General features: G+C 46.9%; 1 protein-coding gene across 1 annotated transcript in view; it reads right to left on the minus strand.

The window, feature by feature from the left end:
• The window catches only part of Samd4a (sterile alpha motif domain containing 4A), a 213,794-nt gene that overhangs the window by 18,308 nt on the left and 171,050 nt on the right, over positions 1-24,436 (minus strand). Inside the window, exons 5-9 of the mRNA XM_028758582.1 lie at positions 22,282-22,391; positions 20,167-20,253; positions 13,039-13,351; positions 9,544-9,629; positions 3,913-4,031 (exon numbers count right to left, since the gene is read on the minus strand). Of these exons, the coding sequence (XP_028614415.1) occupies positions 3,913-4,031; positions 9,544-9,629; positions 13,039-13,351; positions 20,167-20,253; positions 22,282-22,391 (715 nt within the window). The remainder of the gene's footprint in view (positions 1-3,912; positions 4,032-9,543; positions 9,630-13,038; positions 13,352-20,166; positions 20,254-22,281; positions 22,392-24,436) is intronic.

Here is a 24,436-nt window from a genome sequence, read left to right on the forward strand (position 1 = left end):
TTTGCACACTACTCTTAACCCACACAACAGACCTATGAAGTAGGCTTCCTAATCTTTACAGCTAGAAAAACCCAGAAAGCTTGAGAATTTGCCATCGACACACACAGCCAGCAGGGGGCAGTACTCAAATATGAACCTAAAAGGGGAGCCCAAATAGTCTGTCTTCTATTCTTGTGTGGTCCAACCTGTGGGTCTGTGCATGAGGGCATGGTGCCTTTCAAGAAGCCACAAAGCAAAATAGTAGAGTCAGTATCAGAACTGGGTCTGATTCCGTTCTGGTGCACCTTCTATTATGACATGGTTCATTTCTGATCAGGTTGTCTGTAAGCAGTCTTGGATGGAGGACCCGATTGAAAAATAAGCTCTGTAAGAAAGGACTGTATGTGTCTTCCTCAGCCCCTTTATGTCCCAGGCCCGAGGCAAGGAGTCAGCGTTTTGCGCAGTAAATGCTGTTTGAAAGTAGGCCATCAAGATACTTCTCCAAATGAGAGGCCACTGGTGTGTGTGAGGACTCCATACACACCTAGGATAGTCGCGTCTCTTCGTCTCCTCGTTCCCCAGGCCTTTCCTGCAGGGCAGGCCTCACTAGAGTTGGCAAGGCTCCGCTTTTCAGGTCCACGCAGGAGACTGCTCCCAGTGGTGTCGGATGAGCTCAGCGGAGAAGCCTCCACCAGCCCCGGGGTTCTGGGAGGCTTCAGGAACCGGCACATTCTTTCCAAGGGAGTCAGGCAGCTTTAGTTATTCAGGAGGGTGGAGAGGACGTGCATTGCGGGCAACGGCCACTAGATGGAGCAGAGTCGCTTGGTTGCTAAGCTGAGGTGTTTTCGCCAAGCTTGTGTGGAGCCCCTGCAGATGAGCTGACTTAGCTTAGCTCATGGAGGTCTAGGGGCCCTTCACAGCAGTTACTTCCGGAGCCAGAGATGGTTGTGTGTGAGTGTGGGGGAGGTGGCGTCTGAGGTGGCAGTTGCAAAAGCTCCCAGAGTTGCTAAATTTCTTAGGGAGAGAAGGTTCAGGGAAGGAATCCAGGAAGTCCATCTTCTTCCAGGCGTTTGTGGCCAAGAAAGGTGATTTAGATTCCATTCAGAAGAGGAGGTTCTTCTTCTCTTGGGTTCCTGGTCTCTTTGTTTATCTTATTTTCCCTTTCCTCGTTGAAAACTGAAAATTAGGGTGAGGCGAGCTAAGAGTGATTCCATGAAATCAGAGACCCCAGAGAGGTAACTTGAAAAAGTAGCAGCAAGCAGGTATTTCCGCTCTCAACTGGTAAGAACTGGTCCTCTGGCTTCTTCAGTCAGAATTTGGGCCGCCAGGCAGATAGAGGATCCGTTGTCTGCTAAGACTCCCCCAGCCCTTTATTTAGTGTGGGCAGATTTTTCTCACTTCCTTCTTTGGCTGGATTTTTAGAAGGCTACTTCATATGCAAAACAGTAGTGGATGAGTGTTGTGCTAAAATGATTTGTTCTTCTATGAAAGCAACACTGTAGCTTGTAAAAACTTGAGACAGGGTCTCACTATGTAGCACAAGCTAGCCTCAAACTATCTTCCTACCTCAATCACCCAAGAAAATAAAAAATCAGACCTGAATCAAGACTGTATTTTCCAGCTACATAAAAGGGCAGAGGGCTCTGTTAGGGGCAGCCATTGAAGAAATGGAGAACCTTGAGATTCCTAAGAGTTAGGACTCAGCTGTTTGGGAGAAGGGAGTAAAGCCCAGAATATTCCAGGGTCTGGGGTGGTGGTGGTGGTGGTGGTTACAGCATATTCTTCCTGTTGGTGGGATCCAACTGTGGTGTCCTCAAAGGTTATTTTTACGAAGCCAGGTTTGCGGGAGAGTTGCTGCCTGACAGCTGGAGTGAACTCAGAGGTCAGTTAGGACCACTCAGCTTAAGGAAATAATTATGCTTCCCGAGAAGAACAAATTAAGCTCCCAGTCTCGGGCCGCCCCCCTCTGAGCCTGTATACCTCACCTTCTCTGCTTTTCTGAGGCTACCTGATTTCCTTTCCTTGAAATGCATACAGTTTCCTTGAAACTTTGATAAAAATAACATTAATAAGAAGCAATTAATTTGGGATTTGTGAGATAATTTAAAGCAGGGGCTTGCCTGCGGTTCCTTTTGTATGGTAGAAAGGGTTTTTCAAAACAAATTAACAGTGTAAAAATATCCCATAGGTAATGCGAAGTGCAGGAAGTGTTTCATGGCTTTGGCGCCATCTTTTTGAACATCCATCATTGGAGGATGAATTCATTCTTATCTAGTCGTCAAAAAGACTCCGACCTGGCAGATGTCAGGCTGGCCCTGACCTAGCATGCACTAATAACAGTCTGTAGAGGCTCAAGTTCTGACTATGCTTCTCCCTCAGGAGAGCTCTCCGATGTGGATCAAGGATGCACAGGCAAGGGATGAATTGTTGGTGAGAGGAGCGTAAAAGCTGGGTATCTTCAACTTCTACTTCAGAATGACTTCCTCTAGGAACTGGTACGGCAGGGTCTGCTACTGCAACAGGAGCTGAAGACCTCCTCACCTGGGAATCACCCATAGAAATGGGGTGCTTGGTAGCAGCACAAGGCAGTTGAGGAGCAGGTCTTGCCTTGCATCCAGGCCACTGATGCCGGACGATCTGTAGCCCATCAGAGCTGGCAAACCCCAAGGGCTGGAGGGTCGGGAGCTGGCAGTTGTATCAATTTGCAGACATATCCTCTCTGTGCATTAGCCTGAGACCAGAGCAGTCGCTCTGTGGTGGTAAGGAGTACTGATCTGGTGCCCAGCATTGTCCAGTTTGCTCCATATCCTGGGTGCCTCTGCCTATCAATTTATCTGCAAACTAAGGTTAATAATAGCAGTTCTACTTCATAGGCTTGTCGTGAGGAGGGAATGAACGAATATATTTTTAGTGCTCAGAAACCACTGGGCATGTGCTATCTAAATGTTTGCATAATAAATAACAGTGCTGTGTAGTAGAATGTGATAGCATCTTAATTTTTAAGTAAATCTGTCATGAAGACATTTCACAAACTCCAGATGGCCTTATTTCCTTCAAGTGGTAAGGCACACTTATGCAAATGAGTCATTCCTCCCTCCCCACCCCCCCAATTTAACAACACAGCTTCTGTACGTGCACTGAGAAATGAATTTCAGAACCTGTTAGGTGCAAGTGAAGAAATGAATATTTATCTGTTTATGTTTGGGAATGTAACACAAAATGGCGATTCTCTGTAGGATATTGACCTTATTCGCAAATCCTCTCTATCTTGTTCATGCTTAACCCAACCCGCCTACCTCCCTTCATTTCTATGATAACTTAACCTTCACTTCATATTTCCCATGCACCCAGTCTCTCGATTTACAGCCATATTAAGGTAACATGTTCTGAAGTGTGACCAGGCTTATTTTTAACTGCATCCAAGAAGCTGAGCTACTATGAAAAATCAAGAATGGTCCTGCCCCGCTATTAGACTGCAGCTCAGACCAAAATAGACGAGCACTGGGCTCTTCACCCTGCCACCAACTATAATTAGCTTGTCTGCAGCTAGAAGGGAGAAAGGCATTACACTACCACTTAAGGTACTGATAGAAGATCACACTCAGGTCCTTTCGGAGCCCCGCTTTGTGGCTCAGCCCTGCCCCTGACTTTTGCTGGCACTCATCACATCATGCTCATGCTTCTCACACCTCGATGAGGATCACCATTCTGACCATGAGTACAGATGTTCCGATCCAGCTCTTCCTGTGGGAAGGTTCTTCCTACCAGCCTTTCTCCAACCACAGCCTGTTCCGGCAATGTGATTTGGAACTCTCCACAGGGTGTCCTCATGAATGAGGAGTGATGCCCTGCCATATTCCCACCTAGAATTGAGGCAGCCAGCGAGGCACTGGGGAGCCACCATGTATTACAAAGAACAAAATCCCAACATACTTTCTTTGCTGTCGATATCCTGATATGTCTAGAAGGGTTTTCCGAGGGAAAGACCGAAAGAGCTTCTGCACCTGCTGTTTCCATGACAACAATCTTTTTTTCTGTGTCTCTGTAAATGCCTGCAAAAACAAACAGGACTTTTAAATGGGTGACGAAGCCTGGCATTAGAGGGAAAAACATACAATTAATAAAGGAAAACGTCAATGTCTCTACGGTGGCTTCTCCCCGCCACACCTGTTTCCAACCTGGTCCAAGACAGCAGTCAGCTTAAATTGGAGCCACCTGTGCTGAAGAGTCAAGTTATCTGGCACTGGGAGCACCTGCTTCAGGCATTAAGCTTTTGACAACCTCGTTTTTGGGTTGTATTTCCAGAAGACCCACACCCATCTTCCCCTTGTCTGACTCCTTCCCGAGCCCTATTTGTTAACTGTGGACAAGCTACAAAATTGATTGTTAGATAGTCTAGCTTTGCAGACCCCCTGCATTTTCATAATCAATGGAAATTCTAAGCTACTCCAAAAATCAATCTGCCTGATGGTGTGTGGTCACTCTGAGGTAGGCTGCAGGGCCTCAGAGAATGCTAGCATTCTGTGGCTTAGGGCATTTTCCTGAGAAATCTCTAGCTAAACAGCCATGTGCCCTATGAACCCCTTCCTCTCCCCTCTCCCCCATGTATACCAGCCCCGGACCTTAACCTTGCCTGTAGTTGAAGGAAGAAAGTAAACCTGATGCTTTCTCAAGTCTTCTAGTAATATTGGAATGTAAGCAGACATTTTGCTTAGTGTCTATAGCACGTATCTATCTCATCTTCAGCACATAGCACACACCTATACAATCTAGAGCACACACCTATGCAGTCTATACCACACACCTATACAATTTAGAGCACACTGCACACGTCTATATTATGTTCCTTGTGATGTATAGCCTTAGCACTCACCATAGCCTAGGGTCCCAAGTCCCTAATGCAGGGACTTTCAAATTCAAATACATCAAAGTCATCCAAGGAAAACACTGGATGTAGGTCATAGGGGCCCTCTCCAATACTCCAAAGCATGACTGAATAATCTAGAAGGTTTCCAGGAGGCAGCTTATAGAAGGTACCCTGGTAAAATTTGGCAGGTCAAGTACTGCGGATTCATGGTGTCCCATAGCAGGTGAGGGTTCCAAGTCATCTATAAATCCCCGCCCAGTTCCTGAGCTGAGGTTTGGACTGGAGTGAGTGTGGGGAAACCATCTGGTTGGATTGCTTAGCAGGAGCAGTGACAGAAAACATTCCCAAGTGATTTTGACAAAAAGGCATGGAATCCTTTAAGTAGTAACAAAGTATTACTTAGAGTAACAGATTAAATGCTTGCTTTCTATAAAGGAAACAGGTTTCTTGACGACTGAAAAAAAGAAGACAGCTTAATTTTCTCCTGGGGATGCTTAATCTTTTAAGGATGTAAATCCTGAAGAACTTTGTGGATAAAAGCAAACGGATACCACTTAGCTGTGGAAACACTCTTCTCAGAACCAAGGATGTTTAAGAAGAGCTACCTAACTAAAGGACACAGTTGGGTCCCTGTGGTTGTGTGGTCAGGCTTCTAATGACTGGAAAGTGAGCATGGGGCTCCTGTCCATGGTCCTTCTCCTTTGTAGGTGAAGACCATTGAGTGCTCATTGATGCTTATAACTGGGCTCAAGGCTGGCATTGCTGTTGTGTTAATAAAGGCAGGAAAGAGAGAGACTCTCTGACTTGGATTATCTTATCCAGCTAAGTGCTGAGGACACGAGACATGGCTGTGCTGGCTGAGATGCCTTTGGGATGATGGCTCAATCCAGTGGGTCATAGGAAGGCAGATGGGTAAGGCTCAAATCCATGAACCCACTCACACAACCTCAACTGAAGAGTTGGTACTTTCTGGAAATTGAGGGTCACTCAAAAGGGGTCTGTGAGGGTGAAATGCATTGGGAGTAGATACTAAAGGGTCACTTAAACAGTTCCACACATGCTGCTCCCTGATGCCCTAACCAAGTGGCTTTGGCTATACAGATGCACCCTTTAGGGTGGTCTCTGTGAATTCTTCAGCAACAACCTTTAGCTCCAACAGCAGCACAAATCAAACGGCTTCAGAGTCTTAGAACCAGAAGATCCAGCTGCAGTGAGCTTGAAGAACAACTGTCCAAGTCCAAAGGAGTGAGAGGCTAGATGCTCTCCCAAGGACACCATTATGTAGATGACATCTCCTGTGGTGCACACAGCATCTAAGTAGATACAACGTGGACACTCTCATTTCCAGGACATCCCCACATCCTGTGAAGGGTGCTCAGTTCTTCCCAGCTGGGAGGCATCTAGCAAGCGAGCTGAAGTTATGTCACACTTGGCTCCAGGGGCCTCTGAAAATGGAGTTCTGTCTCTAGGACTCCATTGTAGGAAACTTCCTAATGCCTGCTGTCTCATCCCAGTGCCAGAGGCTCAGAGCAGGGAAGGAAGATTCGAGGCCTGCTGACTTCCCAGTTCAAGGCTTCTGCCCCATCAGGCCCAGAGCAGTTTGTCTGGAGAGAGATGGGCACCCTCGGTCCTGTAGTTTACACACTGGGTGCAAAGCCTCCAAAGGAAAGAACCACTTCCAGACAGTGAAAGGATGATTCAGGAACCAAAGTGAATTGGAATCACAGGTAAAACTCAGAACCTCCCCGTTCTTCAGTTTCCTATCTTGGGGCCTTCCTCCTTAGGAAGGGAGGAGTCTGCATAGTGAACACCTTCCTGATTCAAGACTGCTGGGGAACAGGAGGCCTTGTCTGTGAGAAGAACCCCTGACTGAGGCTCAGATCTAAGCCTTGCCACTCCTGTGATGCCCACTAGCCTCCCAAGACAGGTGTGTGCTGCCAACATGGAATCCTTGGCTGTGGAAAATTATCCAGCCAACAATCAAAGCCTCGAACAACACTTTTCCTTCTGTAGCAGAGTGCAGATGCCTCCATCTGACAGGAGTTCAGGCAGAAAGACCTGCTATGAGACCCGTCTAGCCTGTGAAGGAGGTGTTCTCTAGGAAACAGAAGATGGGATCTCATAGTGTCCTCTTTGTGCTGAGCACTTGGGGCTGCCAAAGAAGAAAAGTCAGAGGTCTCAGGGAGGGCACATGGGATGGGAGAGGGGTCAGGGTGATGCTTCAAGGCCAGGTTAGACCAATCAGAGGCGTATGCACAGTTCCCTGGAGGCAGCTGGACTCATTAGTTACTTGTTCTCATGAGTTCACATAGCTTGAGCTGAAGTGGAAACCATTTTTTCATCTCAAGTCTAAAAGCCTGAGTGCTAAGAGTGGGTGTGGGGATGGAGACACGTCTTCTGCTTCGTTTACAGAGCAGAGCTCTTTTCCTGACCCACCTACCCCAGCCCACCCACAAATGCACTCCTCCAGGGCAGAGTCCTGGATGCTACCTCAGCACTTGTGTCGTCAGAACTGTGCCTTGTTTTCTCTTTAAAGATTTTGTTTTTATTTATGTGTGCATATTTATGTGTGTGCTTGTGCTGCGTGTTAGCATGTACTCATTTGTGTGGGTGCCCATGGAGACTAGTGGAAGGTGTATGTAAGGTCTCCTGGAATTGGGATCACAGGTAGTTGTGAACCACCTAATATAAGTACTGGCAACCAAGTTCAGGCCCTCTGCAGGAGGAGCAACTGATCTTAAGCACCAAGATGTCTCCTCAGTTTCAGAAGTCAGCTGGACCACAGTGCCACAGCTGGACTTCTGGCCTCTGCTTTGAGACAGTCCTTTCTACTGCTGGAGAGGAAGTGCCCTGGGTTCCAGTTCTAGCTTAGGCTTGTCCACCATTCCATCATTGGGTTCTGAGGCACCATGGGAGGGAACCTCTGCAGCGGTCTTATCACCATGGAAAATGTCCCCCACAGGCTCATGGATTTGAACTCCTGGTCGCAGCTGTGGTGCTGTTTTGGAAGGTTGTAGAACATTTAGAAGATATGACCTCAGTGGCAGAAGTGAGGGCAGGCATTATGGGTCATAGACCCATCCTGGTTGCCCCGGCTTCCTGGTGGAGTGCTAAGATAGAAATGGGACATCTCAGGTTCCTGGCCTCAACTAGTAGAAGCTGTTCTTCCTCATGTACTTTTTCCATGTGGGAAACAAAGACGTTTCTTCTTGAAGGTTGCTTTTATTCAGGGACTGGATCATAGGAAGAGAAAAGTAGCTTGTACACCTATTTTCCGTTTATTTTCCCCAGTGCTCTTATACTGTAAGCCTCTCAGGGAGCTGGCCTAACTGGTCTCTAAAAGTATACAGAGTCTTGCTTTCCCTTCTATCTTTTTTTTTTTTTTCCTGAGACAAAACCAAGTGTAACATCAGGATTGCAACCAGCAAAGAGTCAGCTGGGGCTTCCAGGTCATGGTCTTGTCCTTTACTGAAATAAAAAGGCAAGGAAGGCCTTTGGCCATTGTTAGGCAAGGCCTAACAATGTTCTGGGAGATTTAAGAAGTAGTTGTTTTTGTTCAGTTGAAAGTCTAGGACTTTGGAGTAACTATCTCAGAAGGTGGCATGACTGAGCTCATGACCTAGACAGTTGGTTGCTGTGCTCACAGTGGCAGAGGGCTCTGGCTGGGCCGCTGGGCTACATGAGTTCACACTGCACAGAGCAGACACTATCAAGATGAGAGTCTGAGGGAGCAGAGAGTGATTGTCTGGGATGGAACCCCAGGAGAATGTGATGGGGGGAGAGCATCAGACCACAGAAGGCAGGCTCTCAGAATGGCAAGAGGTGCCTGGGCTACTGGGAGGTTGAATGGGAAGGCAGAGTGGAGCCAGGCCTCTGTGCTGGCCACCTACTGCCCCTAGGGTCCGTTGAATTCTTGGGTTTCTGACTGCCAACAAGTAAATGTGAGAGGGTCTAGCCATCTCATCCTCACATCAAAACCACCAAAGACTTCACTACCTTATCTATCTGGCCCCATGTTTTCCCTAATCTGGATCTTATAGTATGACTCATTAGGACAGGGCACCCACAGAGCCACTGATTGCCTGGGTCTGAGCCCCAGGCTCCGTTCCCTGTGTATTGCTGAGGAATATTCACCAGCCTAATCATAGCCAGGAGTTTCCCAGCTTTTACATGAAGACCACACTCAGAGGGTCTGTAGTCTACTTGCCTCAGTCTCCTTCCCAAAGTCAGATGGCAAATATAGGTTCTGTAACAACCACAAATCCAAGCAGGCCAGCGGCCATCAGTATCCACCCTGGTTGTTATTTCTTATCTGTACTTTCTCTTTCTCCTTCTCTCCCCAAGTTTCTCTACACTAAAAGACACAATGTCTGATCATGCAGTGTGAAGGGCTGGGTAGCAGTTCTACGTGTACGGTCAGCTCAGATCTGGTCACCAGGTTTCTTCTGGGGCCTGAAGTTCTTCCTAGGCACCCTATGACATCAGCATTCTCTGTCTGATGAATTCTGATGTCAAGGGGACACCCATTCAGAGTCTTAGTCAGAGGTGGCCACAGCCAAGCTCTGTCACAGCTGTTACTAATGGCCATGTACTTGTCAAAAACAAGTTGTCAGAGACCAAAGCGATTGCATCACAGAAACTCTGAGGCAGCATTTCTAAGCAGTGAGCGGAACAGGTTTAAATCAGTTGCTACTCACCTCGTGAACGAGACACTTGTCTAAGAGCTGTAGATAGGAGCTTATGTTTTCCTCATCGGGTCTGGAGACCAAGAGCTGTGTGCACACTGTGAAGTAAGAAGACATGAATCAGAACACTGCATACTCTTGCAGCCTCTGGGTTCTGTCTCTCTCAGGACCAAGGCCTTATGAGGAATGTGTGCCTATGACACTGCACACAGCTCACAGAAAACACTGGGAGGCTCATCATTCCACTGAAGTCAGATGCTCAGCTGGCACAGGAGCCCTCACCCCGAGAAACTCCTTAGGTTTGTTCCTGTCATAGCATTCTATATGAAGCCCTCAGACACAGGCCTGAAGACAGATGCTCTGTGAGAGGAGAAACAGGGCTCTTGGCTTCTGCGTTTGCAGGTGGTGCTGAGCCCTCTGCCACAGTGGGGAGGGGGGAGCAACCCCATTTTATGAATGAACCACACACCCTTGAGCAGGTGGGAAGGCAGTGGTGTTTGTGTGTCAGGAACGAGGCTGGAGCCACATTATGGCTGGGACAAATGTAGGCGTGCATGGAGCAGAAGAAATCTGCCACTCAGTCATTTGCAGGCTTATTTTCTCAACGTGATACACATTTATCCACATACGCCTTCACCTACACACTCAAGCATGTGCCAGAAAGGATGGAGTAATGTTCCTATGTGGGTAGAGGACATGTATATACTAGGTTTCTCTCTGCCCCCTTTTTTGACACAGGGTATCTCTGTGTAGCCCTGGCTGTCCTGAAACTCATTCTTTAGAGTAGGCTGGCCTCAAACTCAAGAGATCTGCTCGCTTCTGCCTCCTCAGTGCTGGGATTAAAGGCATGCGCCACCACTGCCCTGCAACATACTACAGTTTTTATGGCCATGTTCATGGCCCACTCTGCCCTCACCATAAAGGCCACTTTCAAAAGGAGTCAAAGAGTTGGGTATCTGTCATTCAAAGCACACCAAGCTGGGGGTCATATTTGACTATTTCCCCCTCTTATGTCTTCTCCCATCCTATGTCAGGATGCTGACATAGATGCCCACCAATTCTGTGTCACTACACACAGGCTTCCAGGACAACAGTGTTTGCAAAAACACCATGGAAATGGCTTCCATATCTACCCATGGGGACCTTGTTAAATAATTTGTACATATAAATGTTAACACACACACTCACACACACACACTCACACACACACACATGCATATACACACAGCAGATTAGTATGCTACCTTAAAGAATGGTGCTTTTTGAATTGATATAAATATGCAAATATGTAATATTTGTGGAAATAAATATGAAAGGATCTTAAAACTTGTATAAGAATGGATAGTCACACATACGAGCATGGGGATGAAGGTTTTCAAAGGGCAACCCCACATTCAATAGTAGCCGTCCCTAGAAAGGAGATGGCAGGTTTGGTGGGAGCAGGAAGGAAGTACTGGTTTTCACTTTCCTCTGTTTTACATGGTGTACTGTGTCCCCTAAGTTGTGGCTTCTCACATAGTAGTTACAGTTTAAACAGAGGTGGAGCTGAGGAGTGCTAGCTCCCTAGACTGAGCCCCACCGTGGTCCCCTATATACAGGAATGGGGTATGAAGCACTCTCAGGTGGCTTTGTTGGGCTGGGTCTTTCCCAGGATGCAACAGAGTTTAGGGGTGGGAAGGGAGTTGCAAAGGCCTGTTCCAGCCAACAGCTCCTCCTCACCCCTGCCCAGGGAAGCTGTGTCACCACCTTCTACATCAGAATTTAGTGGGTTTATTTCCCTTTAGAAGCTTGTATCAGAGGTGGTGCCCCTCACTTCATTTACAAGACACAGGTCCACTTCTGTGGGTGAGAATTTGGCTCTTTAAAGGACAAAACATGGCTCCCTCTTTCTTAAAGGAAAAAGACTAGTATTTACTATCATTTTTTTTTAATAATCAGAATTTCTTGTGAAGGATGTTGGGGGGGCACAATTTATTCGAAGGGTGTGCATTTTTCCAAAATGTGGTTGTAAAGGCCTGACCACAGGGAAAGCAGAGAGAGGGCAGTGCAGGCAGGAAGGGTGGTGTGACCCACGAGTCCACTTAGCTCTGTTCTGCCCTGGAGATGCTGCAGTTTAGTCGTGACTCACTGTGCGAATGATCCAGCTTCAGGCTATGTGTGTGAGCGCCACCTCTCACCTCGTGTACCATGGCATCATCAGTCAGGTCCTGAGTACCCCATGGCTATTAAAAGTGGCCCGATAGCCTTAGGTTAATGAATGGGGTTAACAGCCAAGCAGGCAGATGGCTGCAGTGAAGTGTGGACTCAGTTAAGACAAGGAGAGGACAGGCCCACAAGGACCATGGGAAGGGCACCTCATGCAGCCCCGAGGCCTTGTCAGACTGTCTCGCCTGTGGGGAGACTTGGCTGCCATTTAGAAGGTTAGGAAGTGGAGCAAAGGTGAACAAACTGGAGGGAGGGAAGGAGGCTCAGCCCAGGCTGTCATGTGTAGATTACGCAGGTTGTGCAGTGTGTTGCTTTAGTAAGCGGAACGGAGAGACCACTGTCCTGCATCCACTCAGGGTGTAATTCTAAGGCTCTTTCAGGCTAGTAAGGCCCTGGCTTCAGACGTGGGAACGTATGTGAAATCACTAGGAAGCAAGGGGATGCCTACATTTCTGGGAACTCAGACATAGTCTGTATGCAGTGTAGAACAGGGGTGGTGGTTCTTTGGGGTTGGGCTCCATTCAACTTGGCAAAGGGAGGCTTCTCTTGGACCTCAGCTGTGCTCTAATTCAGGGTACTAAGAAGGTCTCCGGGTAACCATCAGGTAGGAGATGGAGAAGTTGAGGCTTGAAATCCCAGCTCTGCCAGGAACTTCATACATTTTGGTGGACAGCTTATCTCATCCTGGATCCCTCTTTTGTAAAAAGAGGTATTTGGGGCTCACCTAAGTCACTGAGGTAAACTACGGGTGTAAGGGCCTCTGGTGCATAAGAATTATTAAACAACCACAAGCCAACAGGCCAAGGCCACAAGAGCATCCTGTGAGGTGGATCAAAGGAGGGTGTAAACTCAGGGGTTGAATAGTGCCTTGTACTGAGAGTTGTCTAAGGGAGGCCCAATCTCTGCTGAATCACTAAGCGATCAAGAAGGACAGGGCCAGAGAGCTCAGCAGGGGGCGCTCTCCGGGCTCTAGACTGGGGCTTCCCCTGTTCCGAGCCACTGTTGCTTTGGGGTAGGGTCCAGTGGCTGAGCAAGGGTTTTGTACTTTGAAGCATCTTTTTCAAAAGTGTCTGCCCCACTTCTTTGTCTCTGAAGGTTGAAGGCCCAATAGATCCAGTACAGGAAGAGCCCAGCATTGCTAGAGGGATCCACAGACTGGAGTTGAGACCTCCAATGGGCAAACCTCTTGTTTCTGTGGGGATGCTAACGCCACCTACTGGTTACGGAAGCTCATTCAGCATTCTCCCACCTCATTGCAGCCCTCAGAACTCTTGGGTCTCTGACTCCCTGAGAGAACAATACCTTTCCCCATGACTCGGGTGAACTGCCCTGGGAGGTCCCCCTCCGGCAGAGGGGCGACAGCCAGCTCCCCATCGCAGCTGCTCAGCTGGGGTGGTTGCAGCCCACCGCTGGCACCGGCTGAGGCACTGGCTGTGGCGCTGGTGGCTGCTGCAGCGCTGTCTTTGCAGTCCGGGCTTGGGTTCTCCATCAGCGAGGGCTCATGGCGGCGCACCTCAGGGGTGGTACTGGGAGAGCTGTAGGCCTTGATGGGTGTCAGGATCATCTGATGCAGCTCCTGGAGGGGGATGCGCAGGCTGCCCCCTTCGATGATGTCCTGGGTTAGAGAGAGAAGACTTCAGTGAGATCAGGGCAGGTGCCCCTCATCAGGCCCTTCTCTCTGCCCTGTGCTCTCAGAACTGCTCCCAGACAGGCCAGGCCAGGGTAGCTGGAATATTATAAATAAAAACTCAGGGAGCCTTTTAGTAGGGGATAGATGGTTTTAGATAGAGTCTGAAGAGAAACATGTTTAATGTAGAACAGAACTGATGGATAGATAATTGCATGTATTCACATGTCTCAGGCTGGGCAGATACCTCAGCTGTTAAAGTGCCCGTGGTGTAAGAATGAGTATCTGAATTCAGATCCCAGTCTCCATGTAAAACCAGGCCCAGCAATGCACCCCTGTAATCCCAGTGCTGTCGAGGGACAGGCTCTCTAAACAGCTGGCCTAGCAGAGTCTGCTAGCTGCAGGCTCATGAGAGAAGCCTATTAAAAGGGAGGGGGGGTGATGGAGGAAGACAACTGACATCAACTGTCAACCTCTGGTCTACACACACTCTCACTCTCTCTCCCTCCCTCTCCCTTTCTCCCTCTCTATTTCATCCCTCCCTCTCCTCTCTCTCCCTCTCCCTCTGTCTCTCCCTCCCTCTCTCCCCCTCTCCCTCCCTCCCTTCCTCTCTCCCTCTTTTCTCTCCCTCTTTCTCTCTCCCTCTCCCTCTCCCTCTCTCCCTCTCTCTCACACATGTGCACACTTGAGTGCATACACACGTGTACACTCACAAATATAGGTTACTTTGTGCGTATATTTTGATATTCTGGGCATTACTTATTAGAAAATGGAATGAAGGTGTTTCTGGTAGGGATGATGGGGTGGACAGGCCCAGGTGGCTGGGGTCCTAGCTGAGGCCGCCTGGGTGTGAAGGGTAGGATAAGCCCCCGTCATCATGCATTGACAGTGCTTATACAGCTCTGATTGGTTCTTTCTGGAATCTAGAAGAAACCCTGCCTATCAAGGTCTCAACTACAAATGAAGCACTTCATATTCTGGGAGCCCAGATTAGCAAGAACATGATTTTAAAAGCTTGACATGCAAGATCCCAAAGCATTTCTAAGATCCTCTTGTATCAAGAAAATGACTTGATGGTGTCAATGGATGCAGATATAAGGGACATGCGCACTCTGACCCCAACCTTTCCCATGAGTCAATGGGACAAAGGAAAGCTGCTGGGGACAGGCTTCGTGTGTGTCTCAGTTCTGAAAGGCAGTGGACATTGGCAAGCCAAACTCTTTCACCGGGTTGAAGGCTGCTCTTTGGGTGGGCTGTGTGTGTGGAAATGAAGCATGAATCATGATTTGACCTAGTTGCCACAAGTTTTATTTATGAGGGAAGTGAAATTCTAATTAGTCCCGGAAATTTCCCAAGCCTGCCAGAGCTACCATATAGTTTAAGTGGAAGAGAAAGTTCACTACCTCTGCTCCCCTGACTCTTAGGTTTTGGATACAAGTTCTCCCTCTAGGCATCAGGTTGGCCTGGAAGTAAAAAATCTTCCTGCTTCAGCTTGAGTCTCAGTCCTGTACCCTGACACTTAGAGCAAGACACCCATTTGCCTCTGAGAAGAGGGCTTCAGGAGAAAAAGTCTGACCCCTTGATTGGGAACACAGTGCTACGAGGAGCCAGGCCTGAGCTGCCCTCAACATGTGCTCTTCATTGCTCCCAACTTCCCTCAAGTCTGGGGTCAGCGTGGAACCGGCATCCCTGCCTTTGGGCCTTGACGTGGTCTGAGAAAGGAGCAGGGCAGGTGGAGGCAAGCTAGCTAAATCCAAAGAATACCAACTACCTCTCCTGACTCAACCACCTGAGAAATGCTTGTACTGTAAGTGTTTTGACCTCCTGTCCAGCACATCTCTGAAGAAAAGGAGGGAAAAGAGAGAAAAGAAAAACGTAGTTCTGTAAAGGGGGCAGAACAGGTGGGACCAGCCAGGGGCCACATGAGGCTTTGCCGTGCTATCTCAGTGGCTAATGTCACCCAGGAGAGCAAATGTGTTTAAGACACTGTCAATTGCTCCAGAGCCCTTTCTGGGCCACATGGTTGGATTTCATGGTTTGTGTGGGAGATTTCGGTTATACTAAGAGCTAAATTGTTAGCCAAGAAACAGATATATCCAGAGGTTAGCTCCTATGTTAACCTCCAAGGATGGCAGAACGATCACACCAAGAAACAGCAGATGGCTCAGTTAGTAAAATGCTTATTTTGTCAGTTGGAATTCTCAGAAGTTACATCAATAATAATAATAATAATAATAATAATTTAGATTTAGCACTAGTCCCAGAGCTGAGGAGACAGAGAGATTCACTAGCTAGGTAGCCTATTTGGTGAGTTCCAGGCTAGTGATAGACCCTGTCTCAATAACCTGTGACTATCAAGTTCACATTCCAGATGTCAGATGAGTGCCATGTTGAGAGGCAGGCCAGGAGACAGTCTGAATGGAGCTCAGCCTAGTGTTCTCCTTAACCTGTGGGAATTAATTTTCCACATTGACAAGTCTCTATTGATCCTTCCTGCCACAAATATAACCCTATACAGTAAATACAAAGGCAAAAGGAAGCTGTCCATGACCCTGACTCAGAGTTACCAAGCAAGGACTTGTGGGAAAGCAGATGACAGGAAGTCGGGCCCATGGGTGGCACCCCAGAGATCTCTCAGGGACAAGAAGGAAAGAAATTATAGAAATATCAACCTAGCATTGGCCTTCAAGGAGGCCAGTTGGCAAAGTGCTTGTTTTATAAGTTGCGATCCTCAAAGAGAGGAAGGTTGGTTTGGCATCTTTCCTGGGCAGAGGATAATAACAAGGTGTAAACAATCAGAAAAAGAGCTTTGGGTGGCACAGTGCTCCCAGCTTCTATGTGACATGCCAGGACATCCTTTTCCTCCAGGTGGTGATAATGTGAAGCCTTCCTGTTTCTATCTACATCTGTCCTCCCTTTTCATTCCTCCACCAGTCTGCAGCTGAGCTCAACAGCAGCTGGGCACTGTTCTAGGTTGGGAATATAAAAACAAGTCTTCATCCCTACCCCAAGAGACTCAGTGTTCCTCAGACCCATATGGCAGAAACTACGAGGACAGGATAGGGACTCGGGGGACAGAGAGGTGGGCCTGGTGGCTTACAAATTATGATCTCCCTCCTCTCTCCCTTCTGCTGTCTATCTTTCCTGTCTGTCTGTCTGTCTGTCTGTCTGTCTCTTCTCCCTGCCCCCTGTATGTGTACGTGTGTATTGCATTTATCAAAAAGACCAGCAAACATCACAAGGGACAATGGGATGGAAGGAGGGGCACCAAGAGATGAAGGGAGGTGATTTTGAAGACAGGCCATGAAGTGACTTGCTAATGAGGGCTCCTCTGAGTTCCACTTTCTCATAAGAAGCCACTGTCCTGATTGCCTTGTGAGGAGACTCTTGTAGGGCCAGATGCAATGGTGTACACAAAGCCTGTCTTGGTTGTATTCACCTAATGTGTCTTGCTAGTATACGGCATTATTACCTAGAAATATTTACTACTCAGTACTATCAAGTTGAATTACTATTTCTCTGCAGCAGTTGCTAAAAACAGGATCACTGACTGATGTACCTCAGAAGGTCAAGATCTAGAATGTGTGAAGAAAAGGCATAGACATCTCAAGAAGCAGTTTTCTCTCTTTGAATAGGAATAAATAGAACTTGTGTGTGTGTGTGTGTGTGTGTGTGTGTGTGTATGTGTGTGTGTGTACATGAACACATCTCCCTAGATCCTTGATAACATCAAGGCTGTAGGCTGAAAAAATGGAAAAATGTTTCACAATCTGGGAATGTTTTGAAAAGGGTCAATGTATAAAAGCACATGGGGACATTTTCTTACTAAATATTAATATTAAAAAAATCTTTTCCATTCTGAATTTCCTTTTTTTCTTGCCTTTCAAACAACTCATGAAGCCTACAATTCTGTGTTTATGTCTCATCATACAGTCATGAGGTGACCCAGGCTTTCTGCTTCTGCTCTCTACTGTTCTCCTGAGATCTTTTCTTCCCATAGCTGATGTGCCCAGCTGACCGCCAGTGCAGGGGCAATGTCTGGTCTTCACAGTACATGGCACACTCAGGGAACTTATTGGGATTGCTCAGCTCCCTCTCTGGTCCCTGAGACAGGGCTCACAGCCCAGCCTCTGTTATCACAAGGTCCTGTCTGATGGCACTCCCTAGAGGCTGTTCGTCAGCTCTTGTCACTCAGCACTCTTGGGGACACCCATTTCCAGTTACACACAACTCTCTCACATCTGGGCCATTCATGACCTATCATGTCATAACTCCAAATCTGCTTTCTGGTCACCAACTTGCTATTTCCACTTTAGTGTCCCACTGGTCCCACTACAAACTCAATTCCTTTCCTCTTCAGGCCTCCAATAAGTCCTATGACTTATATGTCCCCAAATGCCAGAGCATATGATCCAAACCTTCTAACAACTGCTGAACTCCCTCTACCTGAGCTCCGTTTCTTCCTTCTTTGTCTCTGTTTTGGTTTAAGGTCCCATTGAAACAGCTGTGGTCTCTGACTGCCCCCAGCAGCATCTGGCCTCTACCCAGGTATCTAGGGAAGTTCTCTCTCTGGTCTTGGTGATGACATCATTACCAAGCTCAGCAGCTCCCATATCTTTCTGTCCCAGTGGACATTCCAAGATACCCAGGGCCAGGAACCACATACCACTCACAGTTATCCCGCAAGAATGGGCAAACTGTGTCCAAACATCTGTTCAGCAAGCATTCAGTAACTGAACGGAAGGGTTTGGAGCATGTAGTCAGCAGCTTCTACGGATTATGAACTAGCTATGGGCGGGGTCCCAGCCATCTCCTTAGAAATGTGGATTCTATGTGAGGTAAGAATGCCAGAGGCAGGCAGGGGAATGGTGATGACCATTCCAACAGTGCTGTCAGCTGGGGTTGGGAGAATGCCTTTAGCTGAGTCCCTGGGCCACCAGTAGTAGCAGGTGACAGCTCCCTCCCTACAACAGCAGGAAAGATTTCAGGAGATGGAAGAACAGAGCTGGGATGAGTCCTCAAGGACGTGTAGGGAGAAGGGAGAGCCCGAGCTCAGGTATCAGAACACACAGTGTCAGCTTAATACAGCCATCCAACAGGCTTGGCTTTCCTCTCTCCAGGAAGTCAAAGACAATGAGCTTGTTTTTGTCTTGCTCAGTTGCAGCCATCGTGCACTTGGCATTTTTTTTATCTTTTCCATTTCAGGAAACCATGGTGGGAGCATTGCTGTATAATCAATGTAATTAGAGGTATAACTCTAGAACACAGACCATCCCTGACTTAACTGATGCCGAGTCAAAAGAACATGACCCTCTTTACACACACACACATACACACACACACACACACACACACACACACACACACACACCCCACACACAGGATACGTGGATGTCAGCTCAAAGATGAGGGCAAAAGGGAGCTCTGCGTTCTCATCCACAGAGGCTATTAATGAATTCCTAAAGGATGCTCCAGAAAGGAAAAGGAACAGACTTACAATATAATCTTCATTCAGAACACTTTCTGTAGCTTCCAATGGACACAGAGTAAATTGGCCTTTTGAATGTTCTCCAAAGGAGAACAGTTTCTTAGATTAAAAATAGCCATAATCACTCCGCTAGACAAGCTGCTTGGCAGAGGAGTTAGCATAAAATTAAAAACACCACCCAAACCTCGGGTTTAGGTGGAGAGCTTGCATGTAATGTGTAATTCCCTTTGTTTAGGAGCTTTAGTCAGGGATGAGCATGTGAGTAGTTCTTACCTATCTGCCCAAAAAGAGATTTAAAAAGAATTTTCCTGGTACTATATGTATATTTTCCAACTATAAATGATATGTCTTATGGCACATATTAAATGCAATTTAACATAGCATATATAAAATTAAGTGCACATATATCTTTGTGAACAACTTAAAAAAACATTCCCACTCCATTAAATTGCCTGCTTTGGGAACTTGCTGGAGCCCTGCCTTTCTTAGTACTCTGTCCCTTCCTGAAGGCTCTCTGGATTTTTCTAAGAGGTTCAAACTCACAATCTATAGCTTGTGTTGACAGCTAGTGAGACACAAGGCATCTAGAAACTGCTCTCAACAGCAGAGTAAACAGGTAGCTTCACAAACAAGGAAGCACTGTTAGTCTGCAGGCATCATTTTGTTTCCATGAGAAAACTCAGCACAGAAAGGAACTTGGGACCCATAATTCACTCATCACTGCTGGCTGGTGTCAGGATACACAGTTGCAGATTGTTTTTGACGTTTCACATTTTTGTGGTGGTTCCTGTTTGAGTCATGGAGATGGATCCCGTGGTTAAGCTGAACTCCAAAGCCAACCCTGTGCCAATACTTTCGATCCCCTGTGAAACCTATAGTAAACCTTTGATGTTTGCCCCTCCTGGATGGCTTTCTCCAAACCAGACACTGGGGCTAGACAGCAGGCATAGGTACGTTAGTGTTTCATGTGCTGTTCTGTGTCTGCCGTTACTGTATGTAGGACAGCTCACCAGACTCTGGTTGCCTACAAGGCCGAGGTGACAGACAGAGCAGAGGAGCATTGACTTCAGCTCACCCAAGGCAAGGTGCGCTAGGTCACTGGCAGCTTAGACCCAGAGGAATTAATTCATTACATCATCAGGCTCCAAGGACCCATGGGTAACCAGGAAGCCTCACGTTGGTTGTTTCCCTTTCCCTGACAGACAGGGAAGTCACATGGCACCCTACAACCTAATAAGTGACACTCTAAACTGTGTTCCTTTAGTGTGTGTTCCCACAGAGGTGGAAATATCCCCTGGGCCAATTGCTCACTTACCCTTTCCAAAGACTTCAGGAGGTTCTGTCTTTCTTTGAGCTTCTGAATACTGATTACAATTTTGTGTCTTGCGCCTTTGGTAACATTCTGTAACCAGATGCAACAATATATTAGAACATATATACAGGAATCAGCTTAGAGGCTCTCAGAGGCTGTGTTGTACTTAGTCTTTTGTTCCTACATGTTCACAGGCAGGCCAGTATGCATTTTTCTCTTGTTGCTACCACTGTCTGAAAATCCTTCTTAGTCAATACTTAGTCTGGCTACCAGCTTGCCCGTGACCTTTAGGACAGAGAGCTACATAACAGCCGATTATCCTACCAATGTGAGATGTCTTCATCTTTAACATGTTAAATGACCTTTTTGGGTTTGTTCAGGACACTCCTGTCCTCAGGTTGTATTACTCCAATCCCTCTTGGTTTCCTTGGAGGCTACAGCATTGTTTATTCTTTGCCTTCTCAGGGCAAAGGACGTGGAGCCCAGTGCTGCCCACGTGCACCACCACAGAGGGAATTTCTGTTCCTTTACAACCTTCCTTTTCCTTTCCATTGATTTCACTCCAGGTAAACATGCAGAGTTGTGGATTTTTTATTTTTAACTGGCCACAGCAGTCAGTGTGAGAACTTCCTTAGTGTACATGGTTGATTACAGTCGCTGTACACTTCCCAGTAAAGGGCCCCTTCTCCTAAGCAGGTCTCTAATGCAGAGCTCTGGCCATCTCTGTCCCTGGCAACCATTCCAGAGTTCCTCCTTCACCAGTAAAGGGCAAAGGACGGCAGGGGCATCTCTGTTCCAGCAAACACTGGGATGTATTTCTGTTTCGCTGTACTTTTCAGATCCAGTGAATTCAGTTATTTAGAAAAGTTTGTGTCAGGCTCTGGAGCTACCCTCCTTGGCAGCACTTCCACTCTTTTTAAAATCTGAACAACTGATGACTTGGATTTTTCTCTCAACTTTGACCTAAACACAGATTGCTCTTTGAAATAGTTCCCGTCAACCCCTGGGATCTGAAGCAGCAGCTGAGATCCAAAAAGTGTTGGGAGAGATGTTAGGAAGTTGAAATTACTGCCTTTCATTCTCTGAGAGTGTGCAGTGACTCTGGGCTTTGTCTTATTCTCAGTCCTGGTATTTAGCCAGGCCTGTAGAAGGGGATCTGAGGGTACTGAATAGGCAACAGGAAAAGCAGAGGTCGGTGGGGAGCCATGTGGCAGCCAGGCCCTGCCCCACACGCTCCGATCTCTCCTTCCTGTGGGACGAATATTAACTCATCTAGACTACCAGTTTCTTCAAATCGTCGCTCAAAGGAAACTGGGGGTCAATTTGAAAAAAATGCAAATAGCATTTTAAACTAGAGAAACAAAAACACACATTAGATCTGTTGGCCAGAGCCTGGCATGGCAGAAATGGTCTCAGTCTCAGGGGTGCTGTTGACAGGTGTTTGCACTCAGATTTTGGGGGAGAGGCCTAAGAAGGAAGGAGGGATTCTGTTCTTTTATGACTTCAGAAGGGAAATAAATTCTAAGACCTGGATATCTCACCCGCTGTCACTTGTCCCATGCCATTTGGGGTGGTCAGAAGAAAGTGTTTTAAACAGTTTACTCTGATCTCAACTAAGACCAGTGTGAACGATTTTGGAAAAGTGTCATGGAGTGGCTAGTGTTTCCACTGGCTGGTCCAGTTAGAAGTTAGTGGATGTGTGACAAGACTGGATAAACAGACTAGGAATCAATCCCTAACCAAACAAGTCTTGGCTTGGTAGAGGGAAGAGAAGAGCCAAGGGGAAGCGCAAGGGAACACTGATATGATACCACGCCTAGGCAGTACCACACAGGTTTTCCCTTAGCACCCAGACGTTTGAAGGTACACTTGGCTCTGTCTTTTCCTAATTTCCTCTCCCTTTCATAGCCCTGTGACTGCCTGCTGATCTTTATCTTCCACTGAACTGTCCAGGCAAGAAGCTAACTTACTCACCTTGGGACACTGGCCAGCACCAGGCAGCTCCTGGGTCTGGGCAAGCTACTGGGTAGATAAGATTTGTTTATGTGTCCAAACAAGGTCTGTTTGAGGCTGAACCTCAAGACCTTGTCTCAAGAAAGGGGCTCCTCAGGGACATACCTGAGCCTCCAGTTGACACTCAGTGAGAGCCATCATCTCCTCGTAAGTCATCTGTGAGAAGAGCGCAGCGTACTTGTGCAGGCGGAGGCTTTTTAACCAAGCTGGAACATCTATGGTGCAAGATGTGCAAGGGATGGAAGAAGAAATGAAAGGGACGCAAAGGGATGATGAAAGGTGGGAGGGTAGAGGGGGAAAGGGCGATGGCCAGAGGGAAAAAAAGAAAAAGTTGTTATTACTCAATTTAGGCAACAAACGATGGCTCAGAAAGCTTAGGGCTAACCCTGGCAACCCCACTGGACCCTAAAGTCTACTTCAGATCAGGCATTGCTAACTTGGGGTTTAAATATTTCAGGAAAAAAACAGGAATTCCCTAGAATCCCCCCTCCATGTGTGTATACAGTTTTCTAGGTAGTTTTCCGTAGCACCTTTAAAAGTATCAAAGGAGTTTATCACAATAAAATAAAACACAAAGGGCCACTGCTTTAGCTGGGCCAATTCACTGCTGTCTTGGGAAGAACTGACTTAGAGAGTGCCCAAGGTAGATATAATAGTCTATACCCTTAAGACTTTTTTTTTTTTTTTTTGAGGCTCAGTGAAAATATCCAAAAGCTTCTAGAAACCAGAACCATATGAAGTAGTTGTACTCAATAAATTCCCTGCCTGGTGTTTCTTTCACCTTTCCTAGCCCCTGTGGGATAAAGGGCATCCTGGACTATCAGTGTTACCACGGTTAGGGGATAGCTGCTAGTTATTTCTCCACAAGAGATACCACGACACAGAGGCTCCAGACCCTGCCTAGACCACAGGAAAAAGAAAATTCCAAGGCACAACTGAAGCAAATCCCAAGTTTGGTGTTTTAGAGTTAAGAAAATTACTGGATTGAAAAGCTACTGAGTAATCCATTACTTGGCTAATTGCAACCAAAATAAATCATTTACCCGAAGTCTCAAGTGAGAATTTTTTAAGCTAATAAGATCTAGAATCATCTTTCCCTAACCCTATTCACCATACAGAGGGCAGCATTGTGCCATTAAGTCTAGATCACAGAGAAAGAATGTGGTCAAGTGGGGACTAGAACCCAGGTCCTTCTGCATCTCCGCTCCCTGCTACATCGCACGAAGGACTGCACAGATCACCAGCCACAGAGCTAAGTGAATAGAGATAGTGAGTATTTTGAGATTCTAAGGCACTGGGTAAGTGTCATTTATGCTTTCTGAGGGGCACCATCACATCACTAACCATATTGGTCACAAGATTTTGTGCTATTGATTATAAAGGTTTATTCTGAGGCACTGATAAGCCAGCCACACACATTCAAAGAAAGGTGGGAACTTCCGGTTTTCCAATGTTTAGAGTAGATAACCAGGGCTGATGAAAGATAGTTGGCCTCCCAGGAAAACCAAACCCAGGTTCAGGGAGTGTGGACAGGGTTGGTCTCCTTAAAGAAAGTCAGGCATAGCAGGTGATCATTGGCCTGCTGAACGATCTTGTGCAGACTAAAGATGGAAGATTTCTGAGAATCAGAATTGAACATTCAATCAAGGACAGACTCCATCATTTCAGGCTAGAAATTGCTTGAGTCTGTGCTCAGAAGGCCTTCAATCTACTGTGACAAAGTAGATTGACAAGACAAGGCTTCTCCAGGTACACAGTGCTAACTCCAACATAATCTGTAGCACAAACCACCTCTGGATCACCATTTCCAGACATGCAAGCCCAGAGTCTGGTACTTTTCCTGATATAACGTCCTGGAGCCCTTTTACCAGACTTCATCTCTGTCAGTTATTTGCTTCTGTGGAAATAATAGTAACACTTGTGCAGACAAGAGTAACCATGGGTTGACATGGGTAGCCATGTTAACTACAGCTATGGTGTTCTGATCACTTGGTCACCAGGATTTGTGTTTGCCATTCATTGCTTAAAAAAAAAAATCCCAAATTACTGCTCAGAAAACACAATGGTCATGATTCAGAGAAGTTGGGGTAATCCAGTGCTATACTTGGATACAATTCATCACAAGAGGGATATCCAGAGCAGTTCCATGAACCCTTCTTGTTGTTCTTGTTGTTCTTGTTGTTGTTGTTGTTGTTGTTGTTGTTGTTGTTGTTGTTCTTCTTCTTCTTCTTCTTCTTCTTCTTCTTCTTCTTCTTCTTCT

This window comes from Grammomys surdaster, unplaced genomic scaffold (assembly GCF_004785775.1).
Source record: "Grammomys surdaster isolate TR1022 unplaced genomic scaffold, NIH_TR_1.0 126198, whole genome shotgun sequence".
Classification (NCBI taxonomy): domain Eukaryota; kingdom Metazoa; phylum Chordata; class Mammalia; order Rodentia; family Muridae; genus Grammomys; species Grammomys surdaster.